General features: G+C 48.2%; 1 protein-coding gene across 2 annotated transcripts in view; it reads left to right on the top strand.

Moving 5' to 3' along the window:
- The first annotated feature begins 303 nt into the window (after window positions 1-303).
- LOC135914434 (adenosylhomocysteinase-like 1) overlaps window positions 304-17,525 on the top strand; it is a 271,601-nt gene continuing 254,379 nt past the window's right edge. The window contains exon 1 of one of the 2 annotated variants that reach the window (XM_065447278.2): window positions 304-678. In XM_065447278.2, coding sequence (XP_065303350.2) covers window positions 550-678 — 129 coding nt within the window. In that variant the 5' untranslated portion in view covers window positions 304-549. The remainder of the gene's footprint in view (window positions 679-17,525) is intronic. The other variant, XM_065447281.2, reaches the window with a different exon arrangement.

Below are 17,525 nucleotides of genomic sequence, written 5' to 3'. Positions count from 1 at the left end.
CCCAAGTTTGAAAACGGCTTTCGGCTACTCGACAGCCGTCAGCACCTTTCTCGCGTTCCCAGCTGTTAACGGTGCGCGTAAGGTGAGTTCCGGTTGCAAATTTTTCGAGCGTTTCTCTTCTACTGCATGCTAATTTCAAGCAGGCCAGCAAACAACGCACGCACACACATGCGATGGCAGCGGTTTCTTGGTTTGGGGAGAGAAAGTGGCGGTGCGGGTGAGGAGGTTTGAGGAGAGGCGAGGAGGCGTGGCGTGCGAGACGGAGGGAGAAATGAGCGAGCGAGAGAGGGGCAGACCTACCTTTTTTCTATTTCTCCTTTTCGTCGCGTCGGAGGCGAGCGCATTTTGCGGAGCACCGGTCGTTGTCGGAGTGCGATGGTGGACGTTCCGAGCTTTGACCAGGCCAGTGAGGACCCCAGAAGCGGTCATTAACCTTTGAGCTCGAAACTCGCACTTTCTCCACCGTGTGACCGTAGTCCCGTGCGTGCCAGGGGCATCCGTTATTTGGCCGGCCGACCGGACTGTCTGGAGGAGCAAAACCGACGCAACATGGCCGACGTTGTGGAGTCAACTCGCTTCGAAGTGGAGCTCCAAGATTCGGCCGGCCTGATTTCCAAGCAGGCTGGCTCACCCTACATCAGGGACCGTAAGGCCATCGACGGTTCGGGCAAACTCAGGGTAAGCAACCGTTGGTCCGCGACGGATCGTTGCTCGGAGAGGGTTGAAAACTCGGACACAACGTGCGCGCCGACGTGAAACAGCCTTGCACGCCGCTCGCTCGCTGGTCCTTGGCAATGTGTGTGTGTGCGCGTGTGTTGTGCGTTTGCGTTTGCCTTTCACCGTCTGTCAGATGTTCACAGTGCCTGAGTTTCTGGGCGAGCAACCCCTTCGACCCGCGTTCCTTTGACGGGCGGCAGTGTGGTTTCGCCGCGGTCTCCCCCTCGTTTTCGATGCGTGCAACGTAGCGATGCGTCAAAGCCGTCGTGCGGTATGAATGACAACCGCCGTTTTAGCGTGGCTGGCGCCCACGATCTTCACGAACTTTTGTGTCTGGGCGCCTGCCCGGTGCGTGGTGATTTTCAGTATTACATGGTCTGGCGGACTACACGGGGTGTTGCCGTGGCCGCCGTTCCCGTGAGCCATTCGACGCGCCTTCGCGGCAGCGTGTATTGCATTGCATCTGCTGTCTGATTGCGGTCACTTTGAAACCGAGCACGTCAGTGTGTGCGGGTGTTGCCTCGCACGACGCCGTCTGTCGCGGCCGCTTTGAAACCGAGTACACCCGTGTATGTGTGTGTGTGTGTGCGTGCGCAAAAGAGAGAGAGCACGTAGACTCCTCGAATGGTGCGAAAGGAGTGTGGAATAATGTGGTCGTAGATAGAAAGAAAATCAAAGCATTATTAAGTAACGGAGACATTGGAAATTTTATTTAATATTTTTACCCGCGAGCGAGCGGCTTGTGCGCGTCGGTTTGGGTGCAGGGTATTTCACCGACTGCAGGCGACGTTGCGACACCTTGTGACACTCAATAAAGGCTATGCCGAAACTGCCCGCTTCTTGCGCTTTCTATTTCTACACCGTCTCTTGCGCCATGAAAGCTTTAGCTTTTAAGTTTGACTTACCGGCGCGTGCGACATGTTACGACAGTGGGATGTGTCGAATGTTAGCTGCACCGGGTACGCGCTGCTGGTTCGTCTGCATCGTTTTCCCTCTTTTTTCTTCTTTTTCTGTGTGTCTGGAATGATCGGCGTATGAAAAATGTGGGCGCATCAAGCGCTTTATTGATGTTTTGTCTACGAGTTTGTTTTCATTTTGTGCGCGTTTTTATTGCAAATTGACGATCGTCGGTGTTTTGTCTCGTTGTGAAAAATTCTTCGAGGGCAGCAAATGCCCGAGGCTGTTGCGTAGCGTACGTTTAAAATGCGCGCCGATGGGTGCCGGAGCTTGGCACAAGCTCACGTTATTCACTTTCCTTGTTCTTGTCACAACAAAAAATATCCTGGCATACGGAGGAAAGGCAGTAAAGTATTAGACGATGCAGCAACTTAACTTACCCTGTAAATAAATTACAAAATTTATTTATTATATAAACCATGTGTAAGTGCATCGTTTCCCCTGACAAAGATGGCAGAGGTTCCAGAAGCTCTCGTCCGGTATCCGAAAGGATTCTGGGAAAGCACGTGACGCAAGAAAACATTTCTGGCCAGAAATAGTGATGCTCTGCGAGCTGAGCTTCGTTTGAAAGCGCATTCCAAGTGGAGTCAAGAGAGAGTTGAGTTAAAGGCGTCTCTACCCTTTAGGGCATTTTGTTCCGACCGCCTGCACTGTTAAGCAAAATTACACCCCTTGGGTCGTATGTTGCCACACAACAGTAATCGTCACCTGTGTTGTCCGCATTTCCTTTAACGCTGCGAGCCCGGTGCTTCCAAGTCACTAACGGCATGCGCGTTATCAGCATGGCAGAACATTCTCAACAGGAAAGTAACGAGCGCAGCGTTTTCAAGAAAGGAAACGCAAGCCAGATGGCGATTATTGCTCTGTGGCAAGATACAACACAAAGAGAGAGATAAGTTTAATGATACGAAATGCAGAGAGGTCGGCCTGAGGTATATTCCTCTAGCCAGCTACTCGGCGTTGGGGGAAGAGGGAAGAAAGAGGCGCATGATGCGCGACGATGACGAGAGAAGGAAGATGTAAAGCAATTTGGCAAAGGGTGTGCATTTCAGTAAAGTTTATCACCACCGCAACGATAATCGCCATCTGCCTTGCTTACGTTTCCTTTCTTGAAAACTCTGCGCTCGCTACCTTCCCGTGAAGAATACTATGTCACGCTGATGACACGCTTGTCGCTTACGGCGTGGAAGTACCAGGCGCGCAGCGTTGAAGGGAAAGGCGAGAAAGATGACCGTTATTGTTGTGGAACAAGATAAGCTCCAAAAGAGTGCAAACTTCTTTAAGAGTGTTGGGGGCGCAATCCTCTGGGCGTAGAACGCAGGCGGGGCGTGGAGTTTTGGGTGCTCGAAAGACGCTTGGGTACATATGTAAAGATCCCTAAAGTGAAACCTGTTGCACGCAGTGGGTCTCTTAACACTCGTGTTTCGAGTTCCAGCGTGTTTAGTTGCTGTGCTTATATTGCTCCAAAGAGCTTCTCATCCAAACGCACACACACACCATTTTTATTATTGTTGTTCTGATAGTAAAACGTCGATTCAATGCCCTTCAAACATCGGCTACCTTATGTTCGGATTCTGTCGGGCCGTATACCCTGTTTTCTTGAGTATAGCTCTTGAATTTCGACGGTATCCGCATAAAAAAAAAAAAAACAGCCCCTTTCGCGTTCAAGAAAATTTAAATGTGCGCGCACGTAGGCTTGCTGCATTTATTAAAACGTGTGAGCTGTCAACGTTCGAGCCATTGATGTGGCAAGTCTTTTGAAATTGACGCATCACAGACAGCCTCAGTCGAATCCACGTCAGTTCAATAGGGGTGACACCGTAGCACAAACAATAGAATGTAGAAAAGCACGTTGGGCAGTGATGTCTCGCCTTGTGTGTGTGTGTTTTGTCCATCTTGGTTGCGCTACGGTGACGTCCTAAATATGGGTGTACGAGTGGCGATTCAAATCGAATATGCTGGTATCGCGAACCCGAACATAACGAAGTAAATATAAAAATTTATCCCGCCAATGAAAGCGTATTTAACGAATGCATGTTTATAACGAATATCAGATATAAGGAAGGTATTTTCGTGTCAGTTTTGAATGAAGGTCGACTGTATTCGAGAAAAGTAAATGCCGTCGAGTATTGAATAGAGTAGCGAATATTTCCTGATCTCTGAATATAGTTAGGCAGGAACCGTCAGATGATCATCGTATAGACAAACGATAGCCCCTCGGCAAACTTGCTGAGATAAGCTGCAGGGTGAGCGCTTATCGGTTGGCTAAATTGTGTAACGCTACGAGGCATAAGGGTGATGTAACTTTTTTTTTTCTTATCGTGTGACTGCTCCCCCCCCCCTTCTCAGGTGGTGGCGCACTTAGGAACACGCCGTTTGCGCCACTAATACGCTGAACGCCATCGTGCCGTTCGATTCGGTTAGCTACATTAAAACTGGTATTTTAATGCACAAGATACTTAAAAACAAACATTCGGTTTTCCGCTGTTCGTCTTTCGTTGTTGCCTTGATCTGACACACGACGGAGCTCATCGGAAGAAGCTCAGCTTACCGGGAGTTTGTAACTGTGGTCGCCGAATGATCTCGTTCACCGGCGGCCAAATCTAGAATTATTTACTGGGAACACATTGCCATCGACGAAGTTTGTACCTTGCTTGAAAGCGTACTTTCTGTTTACACAATATACCATGTAACTTTATTAGCAAGCTTTCGTATACCTGAAGTATGTGCGTACAGATATATATGTATTCTTCAATGGATTACTTTGTATAAATTATATATTCTATGGGTAAGCAACTACCGCCAGTGGCTATGGATCCAGGTGCGCCTTTCACCTCTTACTGTGTATGGATATTATTTTTATGGTGAAATAAACATTTAAATTTCGTTATCCCTGTGCCTCGAAGCACTTTCTGCAGTCACGGTAAATTATTTCAGTACATTGCGTGAAATGTCGAATTGCGGTTGTTTCCTTTTTTTTTTTTGCGAGAGATTTAGATTTTCAATAAGTTAGCGCGCTTAGTCTTCACAAATTGTAACTACATATATCGTGTAGACTCTTGGATGTATTTCTATAAGTATAAATGTACGGCTGCATCTAGATAAATCTAAGTTGTGCTTGTCGCTTTATTAAATTGGGCCCATGCAAGGGTAAAATTTAATTATGACGAATTGTATTTAACTTCTCACAATTGCACAGTGGGCTATCAGGGATGTCTGAGCAGAGGTCTCCTGATTAATTTGAAATTAAACAGTGTGTGGTTCATCAATTTGCACCTAAATAGAGAGAGCGTGTTTGCATAGCGTTCCCTTCAGAATGTGGCCGTCAGTCGAACCTACGACCTTTTGCTCGGCCACAGAACGCCATTACCCCGGAGGCGCGGTACTGTATGCGGGGCCGAGCGAAATAAATTAATTTGTTTTGTATATTTGCTTTCGAGGTTGAGGGTTTAATTGCCTATTAATTACGCGAGTGCTGTTCTTAAACGAGGCTGCATGTAGTCAAGAGTTCTACGAAAAACTCGTCCGGTCTGGTGGCATATTAGACAAAACAAAGCGAGGCGCAAGTGAAGCATAAGGTGCAAGTGAAACTTAAGGTCTAAGTGGTGACGACGACGTTATGTTTATTGCATTGTGAGGAAGGAACCTGCGTGGGTTCCCATCATCAGATAATTGCTTTTGGCTGATCATTGAATAGAAACGCATTTTTTTTTTTTTGCGCCATTGGCAATTAGGCAAAGCAAGAAGTGGATTTGGACGGACAGCGTAGAGTGCCTTACGTCACGTTGCATTACTTGCACAGAGTACACCGGTGGTCTGTTAGAGTTACGGAATGTATGCGGTGAAAGAAATGCAGTTGGACAGGTCATGTGACATTGCAGTGCACTTAGAAAGTACACAGAGGGCTTGCTGCAAAGTGGTGCCGAGCGAAGGGGAACGCAGTCGGGAATGGCAAAGGACTGGGCGGTGTGATGCCTGTGATAAGAAAGATCGTAGAATTTGCATGCATATTGGAAGGAGTCAGCTGACGCAAGACAGGGTTGATTGGAGATCGCTGCAGTGAAAGTAAAGTAGATTGATGATTACGATGCCGGGAACCGTTTTGTAACGCTATTGCTAGGAGTACATAGCGCGACACAAGGCACACACACACACACACAAAAAAAAAGATGAATACAAGCGCTGACTTCCAACTACCTTTTATTGGCAATCAAATTCATATTTATATGCATGCATCACAGGCTGACATCACGCACAAAGAAACAAGTCAGCAAGAAGGAACAGGAAACGCTTGCCGACTTGTCTCTTTACGCGTGACGTGAGCGCACGAGGCATGCATGTAAGAGTGAGTTTGATTGGTGATGAAAGGCAGTTGGAAGTCACCGCCTGTCTTCGCCTTGTTTTTTGTGCGTCGTCCCGTTGCGCGCCGACTGTAATAACGCAAAACGAGTTCACCCGAAGCTACACCTTACTGCTTTGTTACGTATCAGTGAGTGCGCATGCGCAAGTATGCAGCGAAGCACACCGCGTGTGCCTCTACAGCACGAGTGCGAAAATACCGTGGCACCTTCGGTGGAGGCGAAAAGGAAAGCAGTGTTTCTTTTTCATCCTTCTTTCTTCCTTTTTTTTCCCGCCAGTCTCGTGGGTGGCACACGCAGTGAAAGTAAGAGCAGAAGCCGTCATTCGAAACCTGATGTTTTATTCACCTCGAATTTCATTTGCTTACTTCAGGGTAAGCCGCTGTGTGATATATATAGGATGTGCTAGTAAAAGGAAACGGTGAATTCTTTTTTTTTTTTGTAAGGCTTCCTTTGATGCTGTATCACGGATGCCTGTTGGAAGCTAACATAAAGAAGTGTAGAAACTTTCTTGATCGCGTTCATCTGGAACCGTGAACTGCAAGGACTCATTTATCGTTTAAAAGAACGAAGAATAGAGACAATGAAGGGAGAGTAAAGCGATAGTTTCTGACAACGTGCGGAAGAAAGGAGAGAGAGAGAGCCTCTCTACGCAATATCGAGGCACATGGGAGCTCTCTATTGTAGAGCGGAGAGAGCTGTCACAGGCCTTCCACCGTAAGTGAAGGTTTTACGATCCTACGACAGAATTCAGCAGCAGACGGCTTAGGTTGGAAAATGAATATATGGGCGACCGCGTTCACGTCGTGCATCCATGGTCTACTGACTTTTGCGCAAGCACACAACGGCCACCGTCTCTGGGGGCGCCACTCGCGTAGGGTGAGCATAGAGTTTCCTACAAAAATTTTTGTAGGAAACTCTATGAGGGTGAGGTTATCGACAACCGGCGCTAGGCGTCGCCAGAACACGACAGAAAATTTTTGTACTGCGGCAAACCAGATCAACCAGGTTTCGAGCGGTAGTAGTATTCACGTCGCTGCTACTGTTTTAATGCTGTCTCCATTAATGTTTATTTTTGCAAGCTGCGTGATTAGAAGGGCACATGTACGCCAGGTGCTACAGTTTTATTACTGCCGCTATGATCGTTCTTTCTATTATTATTATTTTTTTTTTGCCAGCAGTGACATTGTTATAAATGCACAAAAATCACGGCAGTTAGAATCTGCAGCCACTAGAGTTGATATTACGCTCCCTTAGAGTAAGTCGGGCATAAAACGTCAGTAGTGTCACCTGACATATATTTCGACGGCCGCCTCCTCCTGTTGCTTTCCAGATCATTCGGTTGGCAACAAAGGAGGCTGTGTCAGTGGTCCTTATACTCTCTTTATCTGTAAGAATAAATTGCTCATTTCCTCTCGGAACGCTGCGCCAAGAACTTACGTTCCCTCTTGCAGCACAGCGAAGGCGGTAATCTTACAGCTAACGTTTGACGTCAGTGAAAGCGCAAAACGCTTCGTTGTTAGCGAATTTCGTTATTCGCGATCTCGTAATTGCGTGACAAATATGGGACGTCGTAGTTCCCGCATATCAAATCGAATATTTGCATGGAGGGAACCGTCGCTGCAGCCTCTTTTCGAGATTAATCTTCCGTCACTTCAGACAGATGAACAGAACAAGCTAAAGCTATGCACAACCACGAAAGAGCCGTCAGCTGTCGCTGCACTTGGTTAGGCGGCAGTGTGCGCAAAACGTATATGCTCATTCGTATTGTGAATGAAGAGTTCTTAATCTCTCCGGATGAAGAAAGAAGTGTGACGGGACGTTTGTACAAATTACCATGTGGTTATCATTTTGATTGTGCTCACATATATGGTACATTGTATTCTCGCTTTGTCGGATAAAGGGCTGATGACTGCTAGAGCTGTCAAGGACCGACTGTCCCCTTAGTCTATTATGGATGAATATTACATAAGAAAGGAAAAAAAAATTCCCAGACGATAAAGCACTTTATTTTGCGATCTTGGTGTGTGCGCAAGAAGACAGAATGAAAGAAAAGACATCGACGTAGCACTGCGGACGAGAATAGTCACGAAAGCAGTGAGTATAATCTCTGAAGAGAACGTCAAGCACGTGTATGCTGAGTATTTGTTTTGAGTTGACGTGAAAACACGGAAAACACGCAGCCGTGAGGAACCACGTAGCTCACGTCAGCTACAAGCAGTGAAGAAAAAAAAAAAAGGTTCACTCGGGAATGCCACAATGCACTCGCACGATTCAATGTTGTTTTTTTCCCTCCCCCCCTGCGAACGCGCATGCGTGATAGGGTGATCGAGCAGGTATTTCCGCGTGTGTTGACGTCAGGCGGTCGTGAAGCGAACTCGGTGGGAAGCGTTCCACGCACGGTGGTAAAGGTACTGCGCTTGTTTGCCCTGCCTGAACGCAGGGCGTTTCATACGTGCCCGTGCAACGCGACGATACAGACGTGATGTTTTTTTTACGGGCGCTACTGCGTTTGTGACGATATCGAGCGTTGACAGCCACGACCGTTTGGGCTTTCTAGTTTCTATTTGACGGAGAAGCCTCGAAAAACTAAAGGTGCAACGCTCTTTGCGCAGCGTCGTGCAAGCGATCCCCGCATGCACGTTAGCTACATCGTAGATTTACACGGTAGCTTCACTTTCTTTGGAGTTGACCAGACCAGACCACGTCCTGTGAAAATAGAAAAGCACAGCAGAAGCGTACGGATAGTGCGGCGAGGGTCGCGCCAGAAAAGGCGGATAACCAACAGAACGGCTCCCCCATGGTCCGCCTGTGTGATCGCCCCCCCGTGCGACGTCGACTGAATGGAAGCGGAAGCATGAGCAACGCACAATGGGCGAGCTCAGCTCGCCCATCCGGAACGCGCAGTCCGTCACAACGTGTCCAGTGGGGGCCTGGTTCCTCGGAGAAAATGTTACAACGGCTGTTGGTGCCACCCTGTTTTGCCACGCGGTTGATTGCGCAGCCATGTTGCTATGGCGCCTTCTGTGGGACGCAGGCATTTTCGCTTATTTGGGTGTTTTCGTGCGCACGAGGAGTTCTTGTTGACGCGTAGAGCCCTTGGTTGCATTCGAATGTAATGTAATTCTTTGTTATTGCTGAGCACGTAGTAGTGTACTCCGGCATGCGACACCACAGTGAGCTGGTGCTATAGAATTTCAAGGTACACAGTATTGGGATGGCTCAGCTCAGCTCGTCAGAGTCGACTTCTGACTCGACCCGCTCGCGCGCAGTTCGTGTAAACGACACTATAAAAATATCACCGCCCAAGCACTCCGTACAGATGATTAACCAGCGAAGCTAAAACGTGCGGCCCTGGTGTTTATCACTGGGATAACCCCGACAGTTCATTAAACGACGGCTTGGTAGGCCGCCGGATCCTCGGTACGCAGTTGCTGCTTGCGCTCGGCTGCACGAACCCGTTCTTGTGCCCGGGCTGCAGCATCGGCGCGGCGTTGCTGATCTTTCGATCAGCAACGATCAGGACTCCTGAGGAGCTGCCTGCTCCTCAGGAGCCCTTATGACGCGTGCCCTACCCATTTCAGAGCTGGAGAGAAACTACTGCGCGCGCGCTCGATTGCGACGGAGAGTATAACGCAGCCGATCGCGCGCCTCTTTTTTTTTTTTCGCGCATGCGCATGAGGTTGCACTGGAGGAGTTTTCGGCGTACAGGCGACGGACGGACGAATTGGCTTGCCATATACAGCTTCGCTGTAAAAACGAAGGATACCTCTATACGTTACTCGTGCAGTTGCGGTGGGACTCCATTCCTGCAATTTATTTTAATGGCCAATGTATATGGCATCTCTATGACATACATTTTTCTGCGCTTGTCTCTTACTTTGACCGTGCAAGAAATTTAAGTATTGCCAGGACCCGAACTTTTTAACAATTCAGTTTTCTTGTTCCACACTGTTCGCGCCCTTCGTGATTGGCTCGCACGTCGCTGTTATCGCCGTGGGATCAGCCAGTCGGCGCGATGTGTGATAGGAACAGTAGATAATCAATGGCGAGAAAGCGCTGCAATACACGAGCCCATAGATTGAGGCGATGGGTACGTATTACTGTTACTGCATGACAAACGTCTCCAACGTGTCTATAGGTTCCATTACGGCAAAAATATAATCTAAGCTGGAGCCTGCAGTTTAATATACAGATATTCGTTATTCTGGGGAGTAAAATAACAGGAATAAAAGCCTCGGCGTAAGTATATACGGACAGAGAGCATAGGAAAAAAAAAAAGGAAAACGGTAGCAGGCAGATATGCATGCGCGCCATGAATCTAATTACGTTGCCGACTATAGATAGATCAATGTCGGCGCACCGATTTTGATCGATACCGTGAGTTATTGTTATAGACAAGTGCCGTGTCAATGAACCAGCGTTATAGCAGAGCATTATAAATAGAGCCTGCCTTGACCTACTGTAGTTTAAGGAGTATGTACACGTATATTACATACGCGATGTCTCGATAGGGTCACTTGTAAACCTTAATTAACTGCTTCATCTATATGCAGGCCATTTCGCCCACCCTTTTTTAAATAAATGTATTCTTCCCCTCTCTCCCCAGAACATCTTGAATTTATGTTGCCATTTACTTGAGCTCCTCAAGAAAAAAAAAAAGACAGATTTCGACAGTTTCCCCATTTGGCGTGAATCGACTGAATCATCTTCCATGTATATAGATGGTAGCTTTCAATAATGTCCAGCAGAGATCTGTGGTGCGGACCTTAAAGCCACCATTTGTGGTCCGGTGGGCGACTTTGATACGCAACCTCACTTCATGCGGCCGGGTGTCACACGGTGCACTTTCGGTCGCGATCGAGCCCAATACGAATCGAAATACTCGGTCGCTCGATTGGCTCATTTGCGCAAGCTGCGCAAGGAATCCAATCACGGTCGAAAAATGAATCGAGGCCGTGATCGAAAGAGACCGTGTGACATCGGTATAGGCAACGGGTAGACGGTTTTCGCGATGAAACTTGGCCATGACGGTAAACGGCGCCGAAAACGAAGACAAACAAGGGAAGGAAGCACAACTACACAAATTTGTGGTGCGTTTTCCTTCTGTTAGTTTTCGTTTTGTGTGCGTTTTATCGTCGCCAGTCGTGTTGAAGGCCCAACGGCGCGCTCTTCTTGGCCTTGTTCGCACGGACTACTGCGTTGTCTCGATCGAGTAGCGGATGGTTATATCGGCGTCGACACGGTACACGCGTGGCCGGGGGACTGGCTGAGTTTCCGCGTCTCCTTGAAGACGCGTCTGCGTAGCTGCGGCGAGAGCCATATATCAAGCCTCTTCTCTCCTCCCTCCGCAGATATGACCGTCTGACTACAAGGCTGCCGCCACGCGGCGAGAAGGCGCAGAAAGCGGTGGCGACCTTTCGGATCACGGAATCTATAGGCCGCCATCAAGGCTGCTTCAGATGGTGCGATTTGCGCTGGAAGCGCCAATAACGCGTCGCCAAACGGCGGATACTTCTCTTATTATTTTCGTCTTTCCTTTAGTCCGGGCTCTTTCGGAACTGTCATCTTCTTTAGGGCTCCAAAAGCGGATGTGCCTGCCTGCTATAGGCCTTTCTTTCCTGGTTTTCGATGTGAACAATGGAGAAAGGAAAGCGTAGGAGAAGCCCCGGCTAGCTCGGATGAGTTGGAGTGTGTGGCGGAAGTCACGTAGTGTTTTCCGCAAATGAGGACTGGGACTGGTGCGCTAAACTTCAACGTTACTGTAGCAACCGCGCTCCTGACGCTCTCCCTGCTGCTCTCGACCTCTAAAAAGCGATATTTTTCGGCCCGTGTCTTTCTCGCAGCACATTCCGTTCGCGAGACAAGCTGACTTTGAAGTGTGGTGTGTAAGAGTTGGGTTTTGGGCCGGTGAGTGTGTGTCGGGCAGCAGTGACACTGAAATAAATACGGCGCGTGTCTTCGTCGTCGTCTTCATCGTGCCACGGAAAAACACAGGAGCGCGTCTATACTTCACAAAAACTGTTACATGAGTTTCGTAGGCTTTGTTGTGATGCGCGTCAGCATCATACACTTCCGGAGGGTCGCAGCAATGCAAGTGCAAAGCTCGAGCCTGTCTGCTCCAGCTAGCTGGGGAAGTGGGGGGGCGGATGGGGGGGTGTATTCTGCAAGTGTCTACCTAGGGTACATGCCCATTTCGTCTGCTGCTGAAGTTCTGATTAGCTGGGCTGTGGTAGACGTCAGAAGGAGACAGGCGCTCTTGGCTAATCCGCACTTCAGCAGTAGACGAAATGGACATGTCCACAAGGTGTACACCAGTGTATACACTTACAGAAGATCCCCCTCAGGTTTTAGGCGCAAAGGGAGATGGCACACCAACATGGCTGCATTTCCGGCTTTAAAAACGTGACGTCAGGGCATATCCTATTTTGTTTCTTTCCTTCATGATCTGAACTGATCTCTGCCCCTTCCCCATTTTCTCTTCTTTCTCATATGCGCCATCAGCTCGTAAACCTTTTTGATCGTTTCTTCATCGTGATTATCCTTTTACCCTGTCGCGCTAAATCCGCGCAGCCTTTCTGGAGCTGTACCTTGCGTCAACCAATCGAGGTGCACAAATGCGTTGTGAACTCTAGTTTCTCCGCGTCTGAACGCGTCGTCTGCTGTGCGTCGTCAACAACGCGTCTGCTTTTGACGACGGTGGGCAGACGGTGCTGGAAAACGCACGACATTATAGTGTTCCTACGCCTCGGTTAATTGCGCGGTTCGTAATGGAGATTCGTCGGGTGAAACTTGGAGGATAACAAAGAAACTTGGAGGGTCCCCCCAATCGAGTTCCTCAGGACACTCTAAGAAAGTTCTTGTCACTGTCATAACAAAGAAACTTGGTAAGAAACGGAGGACGGCGCAACGCGCGATGGAACGGAAAATTGTATAAGCGTAACGTTAAGTGATAGCAAGGGGGTGTTTTCCATTATATATCGTGAGTAGTTGTAGCTGATGTTCTAGTTGATAATAATAGTGGGAAATAGACCTCGGGAGCTAATAGTTATGCATAGCGCCGATAATCGTTGCCCTAGTTTGAGTCGCATAATGGACGCCAAGCGAACGGATACGCCGTCGTGATGACAGCGACGGAATTGGGTGTTGCGGCGAGATTAGGAGATTTCCTCACGTGTATGATGGAGTCGCCTGTCGCAAGACAGGTGTAATTGGCGATCGCTGGCAGAGGCCTTCGCCTTGCACGTGGACATGATGATGATGTCGCGGCCGCTGTGTAGCCTATTATGGCCGAACATCACTCTTCATTAGTGTGCTCTCGATGCCTGAGGGGCGGTGGCGAAGCACATCTGCGTGGCCTGGCGTTTGAGCTGATCTATTCGAATCGTTGTGATAAGCGCGTGCATCTTATGGTAATCTTGAATTAGTGTAGCGCACAATTAAAGGGCTGGTCGCCCGTGCGGTTCGTTCCCTGTCCTCTTGTTTGATATTGGGGTACACTAAGCCAGTGGAGAAGGACATGTTGCTGGTCTGTAGTTGGTGCTCACTTAAGTCGATGGGGCACCAACTTGCCCTTAGTCGGTGTGCTGCTGAATTATTGGAACAGTAGCATACGTGCAGCTATGAGCGCCACATCGCCTATTAGTAACGTTGAACTGAGTAGGTTGATGCTGCTTTCTCTCGCGCACAGGTGACAGTAGCAGAAGGCATCGCAAAAGAAGTCTGTATATACCGTGGCCTCCTATAGATCGCACCGTTGCGCCTTCAAAAATTACTAGAAGAAAATCCGGCACAAATATCGTTGAGTCTCCGCGGGAATGATCGACAGTATACGTGGACTTGTCTAGTCTTGATACGTGCTTGTGGCTTCAGGCGTTCTTGTTGCGCTTATTACGATTTATCTTTGTAAATTTCTAAAAAAAAAATGACGTTTTCCTAAACAGCATGAATGCAATACATTTCTGCGCATATGCAAAAGCGTTGCGAATTATTGCGCTTTTAGCGCAACGTTTCCTCGAAAGAGATGAATTTGTGAAGTTACACAAAGCCTCTAGAAGCCAGAGGGATGACGTTTGGGCAAATCTGTGTACTTATATATATATATATATATATATATATATATATATATATATATATATATATATATATATATATATATATATATATATATATATATATATATATATATATGCTCGCAGCCGCGCGCGACTCGACGCCATGCGTTTCAAGCGTGCTGCACACACCCTGGCTCGTCGTGTCCATTGGAGGACGCCGTTTGCAGAAATGCGCATTTCTTGGGCTCCCCCTCTCACAGCCGTTGTTGTGATGCGGTGGCCGTATAGCCGGACGTTTTACGCAGTCGTACGTGCGCTGCGTGGTGTATGTGCTGTGTATTGGTCAAGGCGGCGAGTTACCTCACGCTGGAGAGGCGCCGTCGCTTTGCGGCGCTGTTTTTCTGCCAGGCGCCTTGTGGGACGAAAAACAAACGGGCTCGCTGCGCTGACATGCAATGTAGAAAGCGTCGGCGACCCCTTATTTGTTCTGTCGTCATATAGCGTCCGGTTTCGTCACCGAGCCGCATTCAATAAACGGTTGTGTATATAGACGGTTCGTGATCATGGATGCGAGTTTTCGTTGCATTCACACTGTGCGTGTGCGTGTTCTTCGTGTATTGTCAGAACTATGCAGCGCAACTCGGCACCCATGAGCCGTACTCGTTGTAGCGAAGTGTGTACCGCACCTTCTCTCGCTGTAGCGAAGTTTGGCGCTCATCTTGCCTAATAGTATATCGACGTGCGAGCGTGAGGTCGTCCGTGACTCGTGCTCAACGCCTAACGCTTCTCAAGCTTTACTTTGCTATCGTTACAACGAACCAGCTTAAACTGTATAGTGTTATGCACGGCATTCCATGGGACGCTGTTTCGTCTTCTGTTAGTATAACCAGGGTCATTCAATACTTTTGAAAAGTAATCAATGACTCTGATATAACGATGCACGCCATGCGTACGGCGCTCTGCTGCTGAGCACGAGGTCGTGGGTTGGATTCCCGACCGCGGCTGCCGCATTTCGATGAGGGCAGAATGCAAAAGCGCTCGCGTATACTGTGCTTTCGGCGCGCGGTAACTCTGTGTGGTAGTAATTATTGCGGGGAGTATTAATTCTGGCTAAGACAAGGAAGGGAACCTCTGTTCGTCAGGACCCCGGCTAAGACGAAACTCCGCTCGTCCAAACGTTGCCTCCGGAGACATATCTCTTGTTCGACCACTGTGCAGGTGTTCGTCTCCATCTTCCTATGTGCCTCTCTCTGTCTTGCTTGGATATGAGACGTTAAGGTGGTGTCCAAATAGGTGGTGTCCAGAGCTCGCTCTCAGCGGCGGCTCCCTCAGATTAGCCGAAGCGGACCTCGAAGGTCACACTTTTGCGTGCTGCAACTGCCGAAGGCGATTGCGGGAACCGGAACCACGTCATTGGCGCCATCTTTTGAACGTCAACTGTTTAGCCTTAACGGTTCCATTCTTCGGTCTCTTGTGGCCCCTGCGACTCCTGACGAAACGTCCCGATCGTAATCGTTTGCTATAAACGCGCTAATTATCGCTCCCGCAATAGAGATCGCCGGAGGGACGCACTTGAGCCGTTGGCAGGTCTTATACCGGTCATATCGCCGTGAAGCCGCTTAATGGTCCTGATGGCTGTGGCGGTGATGGACTTCCCGACCACCGAATAAAGCGCTGTATTGATAGCTGCGAACATCCTATTCAAACACATTTTAGGTCGCAGAAACAGCCGTCGCAGAGCTGCTCCTCAATGTGGTCGCTCGATCTCTCCGTCTCGGCCCTCCCACATCCTAGAGCGAGGAATTCCTGGCGAAGTGCCTGATTCTAGAGGACTGTGCTGCTGGCGGAATATCTCGTCTACGTTTTAACGAGCGTCGACGGTCTCTTCTATAGCATTCGCACGCGTCTGTGATGTTCACAGCCCTATTCCTACCGAACGTAGTGAGTGAGTGAGTGAGTGAGAGGACTCGTAGGTTTGCGAAGCGCGCCACAAAAGCGATAACCTTCGCTCGAGCAAAAGGTGGCGAGAGTGGTCGGCATCGAATAAAAATGAGAAAACGCCAAGTAAAACTCCAGGGAAACCTGTTGAGCGGCCCCGGATGTTCGCATAAGCACGCGACCCATGCCGTGGCATGCGCGCCTGGGCACGATATTTTTTTTCTTTTCCTTTTCTTTTTTAAATGATATTCCTTAGTTTATTTTTTTTTTCTTCGCTAACTATAGGGGATTGGGAAAACACGTGCCGAGTAGTTTTCCGGTACATTTTCACGTTTGCGGTCTCTCCTATACACAGTTCGTGAAAATTTTGAAGGCCAGCTACGCCGCGAGCGTCATCAGATGTTGCCGTGCAATGCAGCGCGTGCAGTATAAGGCCTTGCATAGCACACTAACAGCGGTGTAACGTTACGCTGAGTAACAGCGCAGGTTGTGAATGTGCGTAAGCTTTAGGACTGCCGGCAGCAGTGCTGGTGTTGCGAAGGTTGCGCCAACTTATATAACGTTTTCCTTGTGCTCTAACGAGCGCTGTGGAGGTTGGATCAAATTGCATAACGATAAAGTTATAACGATAACGTATTCTCGTGCCCTAATGACTTAAGGCTTAGATGAACGCCAAAACTGAATGTCGAGTTAAGCTGGATCGATTAACCACGCTTATGGATTTCAAAAGCTGTCACTCTTTTCGAGACAAGAGTATCGGTATTAAAAACAAAAAAGTTAGGCGTCAGTTGAAAGGCCAGATGGCAACATCACACTGAACTTTTCGCACTACCTCTTGTCAGCATTGATTTTAGCAGCGTTAGCCCGGGCCTATATATAGCTAGTATACCGTGTGTCCCAGCTATCGTTAGCCAAGCTGTTCAACGAAAAAGAAAAAAAAAGATAGAGAAAGCACGGTGCAAGTTACACCTGTAAGATATACGGTATTCACTTGTCAGAGGTCCGATGACTGTACATCGTAGGTCTTAAAATCGTATCTTGCGTTGTGCTTTCTTAATCATTTTTCTTTCCTTTTCCTTCGTTGAACGGCTCGGCTAGCTGTCAGCTGGGATACCACAGTATAGTATACCGTTAATTGTACGTTAGTTAGTAGTTTTAACGATAAAAAAAAGTTTTGCGCTGCTTTTTCAAGAAACGAAGACTCCGCGACAGCGAGTCTTGAAAACCTTTTCTGTCCAAAGGCGGCCCGCATACGCGAATATACTTCGGATTGCTTGACGTCACGATGACGTAGCGGCGTAGGAAATTGGGCGCGAAAAAAAAAAAGAAAGCCGTGTCTCTCGGGAACCATTTACCGCAAAATAAATGGAGACAAAGCTTTAAAGCACTTAAAGCACCTTTTACCAACCAGTCTATTCGTGTCGGCATCGGTTTGATCTTTTATCGAAGCTGCCTCCAGAACTGATTTAAACATTCAAATTTTATTTTGTTTATTGAATGT

The sequence above is a fragment of the Dermacentor albipictus genome, chromosome 6 (genome assembly GCF_038994185.2).
Source record: "Dermacentor albipictus isolate Rhodes 1998 colony chromosome 6, USDA_Dalb.pri_finalv2, whole genome shotgun sequence".
NCBI lineage: Eukaryota > Metazoa > Arthropoda > Arachnida > Ixodida > Ixodidae > Dermacentor > Dermacentor albipictus.
This window is presented reverse-complemented; position numbering and strand designations above follow the sequence as displayed.